The sequence below is a fragment of the Gasterosteus aculeatus genome, chromosome 21, assembly GCF_964276395.1.
Source record: "Gasterosteus aculeatus chromosome 21, fGasAcu3.hap1.1, whole genome shotgun sequence".
Classification (NCBI taxonomy): Eukaryota; Metazoa; Chordata; class Actinopteri; order Perciformes; family Gasterosteidae; genus Gasterosteus; species Gasterosteus aculeatus.
The window spans coordinates 18,843,971-18,863,647 of NC_135708.1; the positions used below are offsets into that span (position 1 = coordinate 18,843,971).

The 19,677-nt window shown below is 47.3% G+C and overlaps 1 protein-coding gene across 1 annotated transcript; it reads right to left on the reverse strand.

Moving 5' to 3' along the window:
• Positions 1 to 1,304: 1,304 nt before the first annotated feature.
• On the reverse strand, positions 1,305 to 15,057 carry tmtopsb (teleost multiple tissue opsin b). The gene is made up of 4 exons (XM_040167752.2): positions 14,299 to 15,057; positions 9,675 to 10,003; positions 5,385 to 5,618; positions 1,305 to 2,477 (listed from the first exon to the last, which is right to left on the reverse strand). The coding sequence occupies exons 1-4, from the start codon at positions 14,684 to 14,686 to the stop codon at positions 2,184 to 2,186; spliced, it is 1,245 nt and encodes a 414-aa protein (XP_040023686.2). The 5' UTR covers positions 14,687 to 15,057; the 3' UTR covers positions 1,305 to 2,183.
• Positions 15,058 to 19,677: the final 4,620 nt, after the last annotated feature.

Genomic DNA, 19,677 nt, shown 5'->3' on the forward strand with positions numbered 1-19,677 from the left:
CCGTTAATGGTCCTTGGTGTGAAATGAATGAACTAAAGTGACATATCATAAAAAGGGTTATTTGATCATATTTCTTTGTGCCCTGATGTCACAGTGACGGAATAATTACGGCACAATTAGTTGCAGTTTTGCCTTAAGGCGACAACCGCATGCATTAATGATCATAAACTGATAATATTAAGATTGAATTGGTGAAGATTTCCTCCATGGAGGCGCTAACGTTCTAGCTTGTAACACAAAAAGACCGATTACAGTGTTGATGATTATCCGGCCCCAAACCCATCATGTGTGACTTCATCATCTGGATCCAAGGAGGGGTGACGAATCATTTTATGCAAAAACGAGAGTTGCCTCTGCTTAAGACCGGAAAATTCACCAGTTAGAACACAAATGCAGAGGAACTCTGTGGACACTGAGCTACGGCCGGCTGTCTCTCCAAGAAGCCAAAAGACAGGACTTTCCTTCGTTTTTTTTTACTGATTTAAACATATTCTTGTTATTAACCAATCAGAGTGAAAACTCCATGTACTCGTCATGGTTAATCATTTAAAATGCACAGTTTTGCATAGTTTTAGCTCGGCCTCCTCCTTGCAGATTGGACTAAAATGTGAGAAATGCGTCCCGACGTCCCATCATTATAACGCATTACGCAACATGACATAAAGGTTACTGCTGCTAGTTTGAATCTCTGGAACCGATGATCAGTACACGGTTCCCTCTTCAGTGTTTTTAATTGCAGCCCTGACAGACACACTCAAGCACGCACTCACGTGTGCACGTACACACGCAAAGAGTAACCTTTTCCCAGAAAGATCCCATTCATGGCGAAAAAGAAAACGCCATGAAAGGGTCGGTTGACCTTCCCACATTTCTAGCACACGGACGGAACACACGCCAGCTGAACGCTCATATTCGGGTTCATTCGCCGTGTTCGTCTCAACCTCTGGTGAAACCTCTTTAAAGCCCATGAGTGGATAAAACATCAATACTCACCCGGGTTTACTGGGAGCGGCATGTGTTATTTACTTTTTGCCTGTGTGTGTGTGTGTGTGTGTGTTTGCGGCCCGTTGCTCTTTATGTGTCTTCATGGCAGCCAGTCGTAATGTTCTACTGCTGACGCTCCAAATGCAGCTTGTTTTTCACTGAGGCAGTTCACAGCATTAATCCGCTTCCCTACCTGTCAGTAAGGGCCGTGTTAATAATTCATGGGTTGGTCAACATCTGGAGGAAAAAGAGCAACAGATAAAAGGAGACGGAGAGCCGTTACGAAACAAAAAAAAGGAAATAATGGACACAGTCGAATCTGTTTGTGACAAGATTTAATTAATGCAACATGAGCGAATGAAAATACACCGGGGGACAACACAAGAAAGGCCCTTTCTACTTAACAAGAAGGCAGCGGATACTTAAACATCAAGATAATGCAAAACAATGAAATGTCATACGTGTCCCTCGTGCCGTTGGGTCATGTCCCTTTTCGTGGCTTTCACACGAGAGCCAAAGTGTAAATAAAGGCATATTAAAAACCTTTTGGGTTCTAAATTAAATAAAATTGTTCACAAATGTGTGATACTCTGTATCAAATCCTCAGATGTCAGGCGTGGAAATGGGGTCAGGAAGGAAACGCTTATCCTGTTTCTTCACCCAATTATTGCAGAAAAAAAAGAATAATCCCGCTAACAGTCGCTCTGACAAAATATCTCATTGCCCCCGTTTCCCCCGTCAAACAACACCCCCCCCCCCCCCCCCGAAAAAAAAAAGAACGCTGTGCTTCTCCAAATGCTCCTCCCGGATAGTTTCTGAGTTTAAGAAAGAACTTTATTTAGACGGGTAACAAAGACACTTCATCACTACATTTTCACCAAAGCTCGACCCGTTTCTGTGGGACGTTTGTGTGTGTTTCCTCGTTCCTGTGTTTCCTGCACAGGCCTTCTGGTAAACTGGGTGTGACTGGCGTGTTGTGCGTTTCCCAGTCTGCCGACTACACACACACCAATGGCGAGCTGGGATGTTCTCGGATTAAAGCGTCCCAGCTTGTGCCTGAGGCCCCTCCCCTGCGGAGGCCCCCGACTTCTCTGCAATTAAGAGGATTTGTTTGTTGATTGAAGATGCGCTCGTCACTTTGCTTCCTGCAAACCCGCCGCTCCACGTTGTTGTCGTCGTTGTTGTTGTTGTTGCTGTTTTCACTCCCTGTAGTGAGCCACTAGGATGCGTTTGGGTTTGGCGGCGCCGGCGGCAGCGCAGCGTCCGTCCGACGGAGACGGCGGCGGGGTCGCAGACGCGTGATTGGCTCCCTGCGAAGACCTCGGGGCGGAGTTGCGCGTGGGCTGGGCGGTGGAGGGGGCGGCGGCCGACACGCGGCGTCCCTTCTCGTGGCGGCCGGCGCGCAGCGTCTTGGTCGGCCGTGAAAAGGTCTTTAAGGTGGAGCCTCGCTCGGGCGTAGAGCAGCTTAGAAAGGCCCTGAAACACCTGTAGAACTACGCACAAACACACACACGTACACACACACACACACACACACACACAACGGGATTACTGGCAGCTTTGAGAGTCGATAGCAGCTGGATTGGATCATTGGATCAATAAACGCCAGCAGAGACGCCACACGTCGACACGAATGTTAAATCCACCAACAGATAAAAAATATAGTTCCCAGACACACAAAACATTTAAAATACATCAGGAAACTTTCCCAGTTGATTCCTTTTTTTAAAAATAGCTTTTTTAAATATGCAAATGAGGCATTACCCAACGGCGGCCCGGGGGCAGCAAGAGCATTAAAGGGGCCAGTGTTTGTCGGGGTCGTGCCGCGTCGTCCTCTTCGGTTGTCCTCGGCGCTCCGCGTGCGGCAGACGGCGAGCCCCCCTGGATAAACGTAGTGTACTTAGTATACTCTCTGGCTCCACACGTATACTTTAAGTCTACTACATTTCTCCAGGGCGCCGCGGGTCAAAGCGGGGGGTGACCTCTGGTGACGTCATCGGAGCCCCTCCCCCCTCGCGGCGTGTTTCCACTCAGAGGTCGATGTGGCAAATGAGGGCGGTTTGTGCCGCTGCCGTTGAGCGGCTTCAGCAGTGGGCTGTCGATCCAACGCGCGCGAGCCGATTCGTTTGTGTTGCCCCGAGGAAATGATGCAGCGTTCGACATCAGCTCTCGTTTTTTAAAACCTCCCCGTGTCCCAAATCCCAATGTATTAATCTGAAGAGCAGCAGGAGAGCTGTGGAGCATCAGGGAGACAATAGTAGATGTGTGAAGAGGGGAGGTGAGCTGGAAATGGCACTTGCTGACATAAATGGGATAAATGTGTGATGGTTTGACAGAACAGAATGAGATGTGTTGATTGGCTCGTGAGCTTTAAATCCCCCTTTAAAATAAAGTATAAAAATACTCATAACAAGGTATTAAGCTGCTCTTATTGGGGAGAATGTTTATTGAGATATGATTACTATTTAAATTGTATTATTTTAATATTAACACCAGTGTTTTAACACTTAAGCGGTATTTTAATGTGCACATTTTAAAAAAAGCGTTGTATATTGTTGGATGTAGTTTAATTTATAGCATGCATTATATTTTTTATTAATTGACCACTTTTTTTTTTAACGTCGCTATGTGAAGTAACTCGCTGTCAGATAAATGTAGTTAAGTACAATATGTCGCTTTGAAATGTCACCATGCGTTTCAGTAAGTTACTAGAAAGTTAATAGAAATAGAATAAATCTGCTTGCTGGTGGTGCAGGTGTGAGGGGCGGGGTGAAGGTGTGAGGGGCGGGGTGCCGGCTGAGGGGCGGGGTGACGGCTGAGGGGCGGGGTGAAGGTGTGAGGGGCGGGGTGCCAGCTGAGGGGCGGGGTGAAGGTGTGAGGGGCGGGGTGCCGGTGAGGGGCCTGCTGAGGGGCGGGGTGCAGATGTGAGGGGCGGGGTGACGGCTGAGGGGCGGGGTGAAGGTGTGAGGGGCGGGGTGCCAGCTGAGGGGCGGGGTGAAGGTGTGAGGGGCGGGGTGCCGGTGAGGGGCCTGCTGAGGGGCGGGGTGCAGATGTGAGGGGCGGGGTGACGGCTGAGGGGCGGGGTGAAGGTGTGAGGGGCGGGGTGCCAGCTGAGGGGCGGGGTGAAGGTGTAAGGGGCGGGGCGCCTGCTGAGGGACGGGGTGCAGGTGTGAGGGGCGGGGTGCCGGCTGAGGGGCGGGGTGAAGGTGTGAGGGGCGGGGTGAAGGTATGAAGGGCAGGGTGCCGGCTGAGGGGCGTGTGCCGGCCGAGGGGCGGGGTGTAGGTGTGAGGGGCGGGGTGCCGGCTGAGGGCCGTGTGCCGGCCGAGGGGCGAGGTGCCGGCCGAGGGGCGGGGCATGAATCTGCGCAGCGCTTGAAGTCTTCAACTCGCCTCAACACACTGCTGCCATAGTCATGGGCTGGGAGGAACTGAAGACTGAAAGTGCCACACAGTGCGGCTTCCTGTTGGTTTATCGGAGGCCCTGAAAGGTCAGTTTAATCATCGCACACACACACACACACAGACACACGCACACACAGATCCAGATGCAGAAGGACTCCTTCATCATCATCATCACAGAGCTTTAAATGTCTCCCCGGCTCAAAAGTGACAAAGAGACAGACGGGACGTCTGAGGTGGAGGCAGATAAAGAGTGACGGGCACGAGATAAAAGGGAGAGTGTGAGGAAAAGGAAAAGGTCAGTGTGTGGTTCCCCCGATCGTAACGTCGCACACTAATCAGAATCAAAGCTGCGTTGCCTTTTCGAGGTTTAAAAGGACCTTCTTCCCTTCTTCTTTATTCAATTATTGATTCTATAATCACACTTTTTTCTTCCCTCTTTTCCATTTTCCTTCTCCTTAGTGTCGCTGTGTTTTTACTTTCAAACTTCTTTACTTTCTTTTCTCCTGTCTTCTCATGTTCTCTCCTTTTGTTAAAATTTACATTATTTTCTGTTCTACTTATTTCTACATTCTCTTCCTTTCCTTGCTGATTCATCCTCCTTCCTCCTCCTTCCATCCCGTTTTTTTCTTTTACTTTACATTAATCCCTGCTTTTCCTTTTTTTTCTGCCCTTCATCTTCACTCAACCTGCCCTTTCTCTTTTTAGATTATTTTAGACACATCAGTGGTTACACGATGTGGTACCACAGAGGTGGAAGTGACACCGTCACCAACCCGCCCTAAAGTTCGCTCTGCCGTCCATCAGGGCGGCTGGCGGCATCAAACAGATCCTCCTCCTCTTTCATATTTCTTTTTAGCGTTTTAGTCATTTCTTTCCTCCGGGTGTTTGTGGGTCTTCCTTTCAGTGTGTTTGCATCATGTGTGCACAGCTGGAGTGTGAGTCCCTGCACGCAAACAGACTCAGTGAGAATGAAAAGCGGAAACCAGCAGACCACTCGCCTGTTTGTTCATGAATATGTAGATGAAGGGGTTGACGACGGTGGAGAACTTGGCCAGCAGCGACGGCGTGATGCTGGCCTCCGGGCTCAGGAGGTCACGGGGGCCGAAGGTGGCGAGCAGGGCGGCCACTCCGTAGGGCAGCCAGCAGACCAGGTAGCACGCCACCATCACCACCACCATCGCCAGCACGCGCTGCTCCCGGTGCCGCGTCACCACCGAGCTCACCACGCTGACCTGCGGGATGGAACCAAAGCGAGCAGTAGTTTCTACGGCACGAGACCTTTTATTGGCCATTTTATTTGGACTTCTTCTTCACGTGTTACATGTTTCACAGAATCTGGGGGGCTCCACTCTTGTCTTCGTGGAGGTGTCTGAGTGTCGATGATGGTGCTGCAGACGGCTCCCGGTGCAGCCGATGGAGGCCAGACGTACAGGAGGATGAAGCAAGGAAGGCCAATTGCCTTCTCGCCCTTTGGGGCAATAACCGCCACACGCGCACGGTGCAACTTCTGCTGGTTCCAGGACCGATAATGCAACACGTCTCCGAAGCTGCAATTGTTCACTGAATCTCAGCCATGCGAGGAAGACTCATGCGATGAAGACTCATGGATGAAGGCTCCCCTCCCGTGGTGTCTTCAATCGTGCAGGATGGAGAGGCCGCACTCGCTAGGTGGTGCATTCAGGTCAACACCTTCAAGACGCGGTTTTCCTTTGGCTGTCTTGTTCTCTCTAACGAGACGAGCCCGCAAAACCAGGATTATTAAACGGTCCGAGGAGAAGTTCTCATTTGCTGTAAAAACCATTCGCGCCAGAAAGAATCCACGTGACGGATAAGTTGGCAAATCCTACTTCTGCCAGCGACAAACGGCTTGTTAGAAGCAAACACCTGACGGAGAGCCGAGTCGCCTACGAGCGTCCGATCAGAGCGAGGAATCCTTTGAGTGAACAACAAACGAACCGAATCTGTGAGGGTTTTTAATTCCAGGAGCTGAAGTATAAACCGTCACATCCTCCTCTGCCACCATGAATGTTGAATTACGAAAGGGAAATATTCATTTAATTGGGCAATATGATGATATTAATAAATTAAAATCTGGAGGATAAATGAGTTTGGGGTCATGCTGTTTGATCTGAGTTATTCATTTAGACTTCTCAAACAGCCGCAGATAATTCTGCACACAAGATGTAATATAAGCTGTGCGTTAACGCATGAAAACAACATCACGCGTGTTTTTACATCACTTGTTCTCGCCAACTTAAAATCTTTCCTTAGAAGCTCTATTGTTAGAAACGTTTCTCAATTTCATGAAGTCATGTGGCTGGTTCTTATATTTTAGCCCTTGAAATATAAATCCTTAATCTAATGTGACAATAACAGGTAGGATTGTATTATTTATTTTGGTATACTGATTTAACATACTGTCATAACGCCTCTCCATGAAGAATTCGTTTCTGTCGTTTATTCAACGTGTCCTTATAGGAACAGCTCCTATGACATCTGGGAAGATTTGGATGAACAAAGGAAAACGCTTCTCTCTCACTGAGCGTGATATCAGGGAAGGTTTTATACCAGATCGCCACGTTTTCTCTCAGTTTGTTTCTCCGTGCTCACTTCTTGTTTCATAGACTATAGATTTATTTCAGTGGAGCCCACAGGATTTATCAATATTTGAAGGACGATATGATGAAAGCTTTGAGTTTCCACCTTATAAGTTGTGAAATCTCATCAAACCTGAATCCTCCTAATGAAGCAGAACGTTTGAGTGTCGAAGCTCTAAACTTAGCTTTACTGTTGAAGAAACATTCCTACCCAATATTTGAAACATCTTTTTTAAAGCCAAAACACGAGCGAAACCCAGCGTGAGTTGACATCAGCCAGCGAGCTACAGCTGATCAAATGTCATATTAGTTGGTGACTTCTTTAACAAACTGTGTCGAATTAAACATTTGGGCATTTCTACCTCCCAAAAGGTCACAACTTCAATGTTCAAGGTTCAATGTTTCTATTAGACGTTATTATGGAGCAGGGGAAACAAGCACTGATGTAATCATTTTAGCAAATGTCAGCTATTAGAAAACATCCAGGATGTGAAGAAAGTAAACAAGTCATGTAATTCAGACAAATAAATATGCAAATGGAGGCACAACTGCATCATAATGAACATTAATGCAAAAAAGTGCGTATTGAAGTGACAATACAATGGTAATGAACGCCAAATAAAAGCAAATGAAGCTCGAAGCGAGAAGAAACGAGCTGAACGTTTCTTCCTCTCGCGCTTTCGGGTTCCAACATACTCACAGATTCCACTGCTTTCTGCAGAACTCGTGCACGCTGTGCCTGCAGGGGATTACCTTCCCCCCAGGTAAGCTGCAGAGAGACAACAGGGCACACAATCGCACACGCATGCCAACCACATGCAGGCCGACCCGCTCCCGACCTTGCGTTCCTTCTTCCTCCGCGTGAAGTAGTTTTTTTATTGTTATCTTGCCAAAGATCTTCACACAACTTCGTACAAATATCAAAATGATTTAGAAGCCACCCGCGCGGCTTCTTCTTTCAGTCCGGCAGCACGTTGATCTGTAATCAGGACGTACGTTTAATGACCCGCAGCGGATCGCCGGCTGCCCCGAATCTGCCCTTTAAATCTCTGTGTTTGTCGTGGACTCGTGATGAGACGGCCGTCTGCCAGGTGACTTGGCTCCGTCTGTTCAGGTGCAGGCAGGTGTCTGTTTTGTGTTAAAAAAACAGCCTCATGCTGAAAACAACACTGACCAGAGCGCTCAGAGTGAAGCCGAAAGCATGAAAATACAGTGAAAGATGATGAAACGCTTCATCGCGCTCAGGGGACTTTTCACTTATTTTGCTTTTAGTTGTTCTTTTGCTGCATTAACACACCTGCCACCTGAACCCCTCGATACGTCTGGCTCTGTTTACCTCGGCATCATGAGCTCAATCAGCCGAGTCGGACGAGTCCCTGCCTCTTTCTTCCTGAGATCCCTCCGTCTTAAGGTGTTTGACGACGACTTCCAAGCAGATGTACGTTCATCTGCCGCTGCGGCAAATGAGGAAAATGTCTCCTCGCCGTCTTCTCACGGATAAAGGTCAGATTTCGACTGGTCTGGCAAAGAACATCTCATCCCCGGTGAGTGAACACTGCTGAAATTAACTTCAGCCGACAGGTATGATCGCGCCTGGGAAGTCGTTGTGTGCACGGAGACGAAGCGTCTCCTGCAGGCAGCGCTGCTTATCCTCCTGGACACACGTCGGCAGTGCTGGTTGGACCTGCTGCCTGACTGCTTCTCGTCGTCTTTTGGCTTTGAGTCACATTAACGTTTCTCTACAGTTTCCCCTCGAGGTGATTTGAACATGATTTTTATTTTATGCCATTCTTTTGTCATGTCGTGGTGGCGCCGGAGGAAAAGTGAGGGGACCAGTGAAGTCTTTAGGGTTCATCTCCCCCGGGGACCATGGAGCTCTCTTCAAAATGCGATCAATCAATTTGCAATCAATACTGTGGGGTTGTGATGGACTTTATTAGCGTTGGCGCCACTAGAATGATTGTTATGTAATGAAGATTTTATCCAATACTACAAGAAATGCACTATTTAGTGAGCACTTATTGTAAGTCACTTTTGGATAAAAGCTAAATGACATGTAATGTAAGGTAATACAATGCAATGTATCCATTACAGGAGTTTTAAATTAATTGGATGGAAAAAGGTAAAACCGATCCTTCCGCCTTGAAGGAACCATTTCACACTATTCTGGATTTTTTTTTTTTTACAAAAACACACTAAAAACGAGACCGAGGTCCAAACAGCAGGAACAGAAAGCGTTGCGTGTGTCTGCAGGCGACGCTGAGCCCCACATGGGCACACGAACCAGCAAATGGAGTGGCAAATTACCATTTTCTGTGCAAACAGCATCAACACACAAACACCCGGGGCTCCAAAGAGACGCACACACACCCAAGGGTTGATTGCAGGGAGCAAACACGTTTGGCAAGTTAAGGGAACACATATGACGCACAGCCAAAACAATGAGGCAAGCCTTAATCTTAGTAACACCGGACCGGCCACATGAGATAAATGACCCCGTCATGGGGATGGTGGAGAAAGCAAGCGCCCCTCTTTCAGGTGCACGTTTACCGTTTAGCTTCTCAACCCTGAACTGAAGCATCGGTTACTTCTAATCAAGCCCGTGTACTCGTGTCCTCTCGGAATGGACGTCTCCCCTAAATGCCCCCCCCCCCTTTACTGCCGCCGCCGTGGACCTGCTGGAGGACTCACCTGTCTGATGGCCTGCAGCAGCCTGCTGTAGGAGTAGAGGATGACGCAGAAGGGCAGCACCAGGCAGAAGACGAACAGGCAGACGATGTAGGAGATGTTGTTGGCCGTCTGGGTCTTCCAGTCCACGGAGCAGGTGGTGCCGGGGCCCTCGGGCCCGTACTCGCTCCAGCCCAGCAGCGGCGGCACAGTCCAGGCCACGGAGTAGAGCCAGGAGAAGGCGATGCCCGCCAGCGCCGGGCGGAAGTCTCTGCCGTCGGCTACGGTGGGCTTCACCATGGTGCTGTAGCGCTCGAAGGAGAGGACGGCCAGGGAGATCAGGGACACGATGCCTGAGGGGGGGGGGGGGGGGGGCAGTCACTAGGTTTGCACCATGATATACTCATATTTAACAGAGATGATCCTTTCAGTTCAGTTCTAGGTTGACTTATGCTGCTCATTACCTCGTGTGACACAGCCGAGGGTGCAAACAACTTGTCAGCCCAGTCACATGAAATCCCCAAATAGATCGATTTACTGTCAAGTAAGCTAAAACTAAAACCATTGGCATTCTCGCTGGAACATTTCCTAAAACATGTCAAACGATGTGAATATCGTTGATAATTTGGTCAACATTTGTTTCATTTCTAAATGCATTAATTAAAAGGTGAGTCACTCTCGCAACATTGTTACATAATAAGTTCACACTGAAAACCGATGTGATCGTAAACATTGATCTGTCTGGGAGCTCCGGCAGCCTTTAGCTACCAGTGCATTACTTAATATATTAGTATATACATAATGAATTGATTGATCATTTAATGTGCTGGAGGACACTGTGGCTGAACGGACCAACTCTCAAACCAAAGCTAATCAGCACATATCGGCTAAAGTGCTGCTCAGTGGACTCTTCACCTCCGACACGACGAGTCTCCGTGATTACTGATAATTACTACTCTTCTATGCGTGGGCTCAAGGAAAAAGCCGGATTGATTTTTGGTGTGTGTGTGTGTGTGTGTTGCGTTTTCTACCGGTCTTATAGAGGAATACATCTGTTTCCACGGTTACGTTGTGGGGCTTGCCAGCCTTGTCGGGACTAAAATTATAGTCCCAATAATGCGAAGATGCCTAAAAGCATTTTGTTTGTCAAGCACAAGCCACTAACAAACCAAATCCAACATTAAATGTCATTTCGAGATAAATTAAGGCATTTTATGCACATTTGAATAAAGACATTTGGAAAAGAGAGGTACTATTAACATCCTTATAGTTTGAATGTTTGATGCTATCATTGCACATTTCAAATTGTTCTAATGAATACATCTATAGGAAGGATGGTTGATTACTAATTTCTTTAGAACATCACCCCTCGGGGCCGTATTAAAGGGGTTCCTTCATTAGTACATATTCAAGAGCCTTCGGATACAGATACAGAGCAACATTAGCGTACATTCTTCCATTTCTGGTCACCTCATTACTATTCGCTCTGTTCTCTTATGGTCAGTTTCCAGTGGGGGATTTATCGTGTCTCTTCAGAAGATAATTGCTCCCCTGTGTTGTCCGCTGCCGTAGAGAGAGCACAGGCGGTGCGATCGGGAAGCCAAATCATCTCATGATAAGACTTCATCGAGCGTCCGCGAGCTCGTCAGACACACGAGAGAACAGAATCTGCGTGGAAATGACGAAATAGTGGATGAATAGATGCCAAAGGTCATGACGTCTCTGCTGCCGCTTTGATCTGGAACGCGGCGCACTGCGATTACCCTCCAAACTATTTAACAGGTTTCCCCCCCTGAGGCCCGATTCTTCTCCTCCTCCCACCTCCACAGCGCCTGAGTCAGCACGGGAGCTAATCGTCTTTCATTGACTCCCACTTTTATTGTCCCTCTCTCTCTCTCTCTCTGTCTCCGAACATTGCCCTCGTCCCCCCTCTGTCTCCCTCCTTGTTTCTTTCTTAAACGCTTGTGCCGGAAACAGACTCGCTCGTATCGTTTCAGAGCACCAACCGAGGAGCTGAGCCGTCTGCGGTGATGCAACCCGACGCCCCAGAGGGACCAGGAGACACATCATCTGTAGTCTCATGAAGAGGACGGCTGAAGGGGGTTGATATCCAGCTTCCTCAGCACAGTAGCGCCAGTGTTGTCAGATTGTGTCTCGTTAGAGGAACAACAAATTCCATTCCATCGCGGTGTGAAACGAGAAGTCCCGTTCGCACCCGTCCTGCCAACCCGAGGGGTTCCGTTTCGGTTCTGTGGGGTCGGGGGAAGGTCCTGAGGAAAATGTGGTGTTATAACAAATCACAAGAGGTTGTGTTGTTCCAGCCGGTTATATTTCGTCCTTCAATGTCTCCATCCGTTATCTCCTTTGAGTGTCGTGAGCTCAGCTACCCCCCCCCCCCCGAAAGAAAGCCCCAACTTGTCTGCTGGCGTCTCATTCTCACAGCCACCGGCCACAGCTCGTGATCCAACGGTGGACGGTCGAGTAAGACCAGGAGCTTCTCGCCCGTCTCCTCGGCGGTCCAGCTTCACAGAACACGCCCGACGCATTTACCCCCCTGAATGCCGCGCAGGGGCCAACTGCCCCTCTGGAGTTCATCTAAATGCTCATTCGCACACACTCACGCACAGATGGCGCAGCCTTCAGGAGCATTTGGGGTCTGGAGTGCAGAATGAATGAACTATTCATGGGTTATTTGGGGCATTTTTTTTAATGGGCTGCAATTCGTCAGTTTTTTTCTGCAATGTGATCAATTCTGACCCGAACTACTCACATACATAATTGATATGAGGGGATCCCGTCAGAGTCCAGAATTACACATATAAGCATCTCACTCACTTTTATTTTATTAGCAGCAAGTCGATGATGAGTCTCATGTACGCTTTTGTGTGATCGGTTATTTCTGGTTGATCTTATGGACTGTTAGTAACTGTTGTGTGTGTGTGTGAGGCTAAGGAGAAGAGACAGCAATGGTTCACTTGGATTAACATCATTTTCGTCAGAACTGGAGAGCACTTGTTCATCTCCATGGATACCTTTTCGCTCTTCTCCTGACTTGCTTTAATAGGAGTTTTATTTATTCAAATTGCTCGCCGTTTTCCAAAAAGTCCCTGACGACTGCGTCTTCGGGATGAACTGGATGTCGGTTTGTTAGGATGTGCCTGAGGAATCAGGACTATATTAAGAAGCTTTTGACCCTGTTAGTAATTGTACAGCAGAGTTATTAAGGAATTGAGTCTGAACCATTTAATTTAATGGGAAGGAGACAGAAGACAGAGTCCTGGACAGAAAGGGTCTGAGGAAAGGAAGCGTACACCAAGTCCAGACATGGAGATCTTATTTAAGAGCAACAACTCCGTGATAAAAATCTGGACTCCCAAAAGACCTCCAACAACACGACGCTCCTGCAACATATTCAAGCCCGGACTCTGAAGAGGAGAAAAAACTGATTTAAGATGAACAACACCTAGTCCAGACTCTGCAGAGGAAACAAGGGTTTTTAAGAGCAATAACACCTTCCTTCATATCCAAACTCCGCTGAGAAAACGATTTAAAAGCCAAAACACTTAACCTCAGTGCAAAGCCAGAGACTCCAGAGAGGACGCGACTGACTTTAGACCAGCAACACCTCCAATACCCCGAAGAGAAAAGAGGGGATTCATGAGCCAGAATACCAGGAGAGCAGTAAGAGCAGCCGCTGAAGAGGAGCAAGAGGTGAGAGAAGGAGAAGGGAGGCGCGTACTTTTGGTTTGGTTAACAGATTGATTGTTCACTGAAGCGAGCATATATATATATATATATATATATATATATATATATATATATATATAAATATATAAAAGCTTCCATTCAGTGAGGATCTCTCTGCTGGTTGTCTTCGCTCCAGTAGGAAAGAGTTCAAAACATGCCGCCAATTAGGGCGACTGTCCTGAAACTGGGAGGTCACGTATTTGATTCCCAGCAGAGCTGCTGTCAACAGTCCTGCGTGCGCACATTTTTAAATCAAACAGAAAAAGACCTGTATGAAAATAAGAGCGGAACAAGAAGAGAATTAATATGTAATACTAACAGAAATGCTTTTTCCATGTTCTTTTGTTCGTCTCTGCTGACTATATATTATCTTTCTATAAAAATGTAAAAAAACGGCTCTGGGACAAAGTATGAATTGTGACAATACCATATTGTATTATTTATGTCTGCAGGATGTTATGTTGGCCAGCTGATCATGATAAATGGAGAACCATGCATTACCATCCCACTTTAATAGGATTCTAATTGAAATAATCCTCAGAGTGAAATTGGTTAAAAGGATTCTAATCTCACTGATACGACTATTTGCTGCAGGCATTTGATTTTCTTCATACGTCTTCATAGATGTTATGTTACAGCAGATGCTCTACAGTAACATTTTTCAATAAATTACGAGGGGGGGGGGGGGGGGGGGGCATTAAATCAAACCAATCCCGGACATCTGATGGTTCTGAATTAAAGCGCAGTTTGTGCAGAAAGGCCGAACTGAGAAAGAGAGACATTTGGGGGATCAGAAGGTCACCACTTTATCAATAGCAATAATCAAAAAAGACATTTTGATCGTCAATAAGTGCCGCCGGGTTGTCCCTTCATGCCAAAGTGAACGAAAACAGCTGCTTACCCAAACACGCGTTAACGAACCCGTACCAAACGCAGCCGGCCCGTCCGATCAGCCACCGGCCCTGCGTGCTGGCCGCGAAGCTGAACGGGGTGCCCACCATGCTGACCAGCAGGTCGCTGGCAGAGATGCTCACCAGCAGGAGGTTCATGGGCGTGCGCAGAGCCCGGTACCGGCAGAACAGCGCGAGCACCAGGAAGTTACTGAGGAAGCCGAAGGTGCCGATGAAGCCGAGGCACACCGCCACCACCAGGTGCCCCTTCGGGCTCAGGGACGGAGCGGGGAGAGAGTCGGACACCTCCTCGTACGCGCCCGTCGCTGTCGCCGCGGTGCCGCCGGCTCCTCCCCCGGGACAGTGCACACAGCTCAGGCTCACGTTGCAAACGATCATGCCGGGCCGAGCCGCGAAGTTTGCACGAGCCCGAAGTTTGCACCGCAGGACGGAAGCATCCGGTGTGTCGGTGCCGTGGACTGCGCTAACCCATCTGGAGAGGGGAAGGCGCACAGACGGCTCCTCGGTTGAACCGTGCGCGCACGTGGAAGCTTTTAATAAAAGGATGGAGTCATGCACGGGGGGGGGGGGGGGGGTGTTAAGTCCAAACGCGGCTTCTTGGAGGTCAAGTGAGGCTGCAGACAGAAAACGACAGTGCGTAGATCCGCCCCTCTGCAGCGCGTCCCGGGTCCGGAGAGGAGCGCTCCTTCTCTTGCGCGGCCGCCAGTGGAGCGCGAAGTGCGCCTGAGCTTTTATCACCCACGGCGCCTTTTAACGCCGTGGGGGACGGAGAACCCTCAACACAAGGCAGCGAGGTGGTGCGTGTGTGTGTGTGTGTGTGTGTGTGTGTGTGTGTGTGTGTGTGTGTGTGTGTGTGTGTGTGTGTGTGCGCGTGTGTGTCAGCATGCGTGTGTATGTGTGATGTTTCCAAACACACCCGCACCGGCACTGACGCGCCGCGTATTCAGGGGATAAAGGACACTGATAAGGAGAAAAGCGCATTGAAAGGATGCGTGCACAGCAGGACTCCGCTTTTCATCTCGTTAACCAAAGTGAGCCATCGCGATGGATCCATCCAGCACCGCGGCGGTACCGCAGCCCAAACTAATTCAATCCATTCAGAGATTCCTCCCGTCAGGAGATAAGGTGCCCGCATGGATCAGACGCAGGGAACGAATTTCTGTTGAGCTCATTTGAAACGCTATGTAGGTTAATCCTATCTATCTGATAGCGTGATCTATTAGCAGATAGTGTTTCGGCTTAAAGGGTCAAGAAATAACTATAGTTATATGAATAATTAGTCATTGCAGTAATGCAAAGGAAATCTATTAACTCAATCTCAATCCAACCCTATCTGACCATGACCAGTCAAAACATACAGATCCACTAAATTCCAGTTTCATCACAAGATCATCTTTATATTATATTTAACAACTTTATCACACACACAAACACGCACACACACACACACACACACACACACACACACACACACACACACACACACACACACACACACACACACACACACACAGCCACATGGTTCTCCTTTGATTTCAAATTTCAAAATGAACCTTGCAACACATTGCACTCTTGCACCTCTAGTGTGAAATGAAATATTAACCGCATTAGTTAATTTAATAAAAGTTGCTTCATAAAGAATGTAGCAGTGCTCATGAAAACTTACTTATTTACTTATTTCACAGTACCTTTGTCTCTCAAGGGACCAATATCACTTTTATTAAGAATACTATCTTCACACAATCTTTACAATGGAGTCATTGTGCACAAATATAATGAGTCTTTCTGGAGTTTGAGACATTTCTGAAATACCACCAAGACCCAGAGGAGAACGCTCGAGGTAGAAGCTGGCTGGGAGTGTGTTAACGTGCACGATGTGTCACTCCCGCGTGAACATATGACTCTTCGTGAGCTGCGTCTTGTTCATGAGCACATGCCCAGCTTATGAAGAAATGCAATTTAAGGAAATAAAAAAAACAAATCAAAAATAGTGTAGAATCAAAGAGGGAAACACTTAGTTCTTCATAGTATGTTTAGCATGTTGTCTAAATACAAATACAATAGTTACAATGACGCAGTACGCACACCTCAGCATCCCGCTGTGACGCCTGGCAGCAGATAACATGGCAAACTTTGCCCAAGAGTCGCAGGGTGAGTCCTCGCCATGGCCTTCATCGTCATCTTCATCTCGTCAGGTTTCACGCGTTGTGGTTTGTAACTTTGTGTTTGTTTCACAGGTGTGTTAGGGTTGGTTCACCTCTCGCAGGGCAGAATTGTGGCTTAGGGTCAGGGGTCAGGGGTTGGGGTTGGGGTTAGGGTTTAGGGGGTCAGGAGTTAGGGTCAGGGTTAGGGGTTAGGGTCAGGGTCAGGAGTTAGGGTCAGGGTTAGGGGTTAGGGGTCAGGAGTTAGGGTCAGGTTAGGGGTCAGGGGTCAGGAGTTAGGGTCAGGGTTAAGGGTTAGGGTCAGGGTCAGGTTCAGGAGTTAGGGTCAGGGTTAGGGGTTAGGGGTCAGGAGTTAGGGTCAGGGTTAGGGGTTAGGGGTCAGGAGTTAGGGTCAGGTTAGGGGTCAGGGGTCAGGAGTTAGGGTCAGGGTTAGGGGTCAGGGGTCAGGAGTTAGGGTTAGGTTAGGGGTTAGGGGTCAGGAGTTAGGGTCAGGGTTAGGGGTTAGGGGTCAGGAGTTAGGGTCAGGTTAGGGGTCAGGAGTTAGGGTTAGGGTTAGGGGTTAGGGTCAGGGGTCAGGTTAGGGGTTAGACACAATTCTGCGTGGGTTTTCTTCGGGTCCTCCGGTTTCCTCCCACTCACCAAACACGGTTTGTTTACAATTGGCAAAAACAATAATTTGGCTGTTGGTTTTCACCGGTCCTCCAGATTTCCCCACACACCCATTTCAGTTTGGTTTGTAATTGCTAAAAGAAAAGAACAACGATTTCTGATGTTACATCAAAGGGAAAGTGCTGATCATTTCTCTTGATCATTAACAAGGACTAACGTCCTAAATATTGAGGGAGCCCTTCATTGTTGGTGGAAGGTGATCGTCACTTTTAACAATTCAAATGACACTTTAAAGGTTTACATAATAATAATATTAATAATAATTTTATAATAAGGTCCTAACTAAACCTGCTGTTGTTGAGTTTGAGGGTTTTAGATCAACAAGCTTTTGTAAATATGAGGTGTGTCAATTAGAGCTCAATTTAAATGTTCATTATTTAGCAAAACAACAGAAACTAATCGCAGCGCTACACAGAGACCAACAAGCATTGACACCCACATCCACACGCTTACAGGCAATTTACAACTTCCCACAGCACGCAGCTCAGAGCGCAGCTCTCAGTTACATCCATATACTTACAGTACAGGCAACTAGAGGATACACAACGTAGGATTACTATTCTCCCCCAAATCCTTGCTTTGCAAATACAAACATGACTCAACAAATAAAAGTGCTTTCAGTTTCTGGAATGCATTCATATTTCTGGGGAAAATCAATTAGGTTTTAAGTAAAACACAGACTTGCCCACAGAATTTCCTAATAATACACAGTTATTTATTGTATGACAATACTTTTATATTCACCTCTAGGAAGAGGTCCAAGTGGTTAGTTTACACTCTAAACAAATTGATGTGTGTTAAAAGTTTGTTTAAACCCAGATTAGAATTGATCAGCTTCCAGTGTCACAAAGTGCAGAGAAAAAAACGCCAATGAAACCTGGCGGATTTCATTAAAAAAGCCACAGGAAGCTCCTCACTGGAGTTATAGGTCAAGTGGGTGCATGAATGTCATGAATTCATTAAACCCGATCTCCTAAATCACTCCAATATCACCTCAACATGTGGTGCAACACATCAAAGCAGTTTCTATGGCTGAAGGTTATGAAATGGGGTGGCAACCCTGTAACCAAGATAAGACCACACACATGGATGAAATACTGATTCATTGCATTTTCGAAAGATTTGACACGTTCATGCGGAATTTCGCCAATCCTGCTGGTCGCAGAATTAATACATAATAATGAATGAATATCTACATTTTTAAACAAATAATTCAGTTAGAACATACAAATGATTACATGGTGGATGGTTGTAGCTGAGTGGAACTCTTCCATCCCCCCGCTTCCTCTGATACAAACCGGTTGTCTTCCTCACTATAGTTTGTCTTTCTTCAATCACCTCATCCTCCCCCCTCCCCCCTCCCTCCCAGCAGGGGTCATTATGGCTCCATTGCCAGTTTAAAGGAGGCTTTTAATCTCTGAGTTATTTTTTTAGTCCAGTTAATAGCTGGAGACCCCGTCAGCGTTGAGATCCGGAGTCAAAGCGCCGGAGTCATAATTGTAGTCCGGGGGCCGGAGGGGTCGACTCCCTTCTGGAGCTCGCAGGCACGAGAGCAGTTCAGATTGGGTCATATATCGGTTTTATTGTAACTCGGGGGATGTCTCCGCATTTATTGGTCAGGAAGTAAATAAAATAAAAACTTTATTGGGGGGATTGCAGATGGAGAGAGGGGATTTCTTTGTACATTACGTGTATTATAAAAGGCTGCAATCTCCATCTGTTCATTGTGTCCCGCAGTGACAAGTCAGCAGTGGCCATTTAGAGAAGCCATCGGTATTCAGTGCTTCTGTGCGCATATTAGTTTTCATGGTAAGCCCCACGGCATGAAAGCAGGTGTGCGTGTGTGTTTATGTGTGTAACAGACACACACTGTACATTCACTGAAGCATAAATCATCTCAAAATTAAATCTTTGAAATGCAAATTATTCACATCAATAATGTGCAGCTTTATCATAAGGCTTTATTATAGGACTGGTATTTTCTGTGAGGTTCCCGGGGCTCAGGGAGGTTGTAGTTACAGGACGCACGTAAATATGCCACAGACACGAGACCCAATTAACCCCGTCCTGCACGCGGCATCGTTCTCCCCCATCTGCTCCTCCTGTTTCTGCTGCTGCGCCGGTCGGCGTACAGACGCTGATCACACGCGGGCAAGATGGCATCTCAAACCCGTCAGGATGAGTGACATGCGTTGGGCGGGCAGAAGAGATTTACCATAAACTGCTTCGATCAATCAGAGAACACGGGTGACATAATGTCCAATTGGCACCATTCCTCTTTTCTTCATCCAACAGTAATGTGGGATAAGTAACTTTGTTTTGCCAGATGTTGTTTCACTGGTCCCAGTAAATTAATGTAATGGAAACAGAACTTTGCGTTAGCCGTTTTTCTTGATGGGGTGCAGTCGACGTTTGAAATTAAAATCCTATTTTACGATGCGGTATTGGACCAATAAACCGAACAGTGGGAAGAGCCGACCCCCTTGAGTGTGTAAAGGGATGTTTATTTCCATATTAGATGCATAACATTCAGGTCGA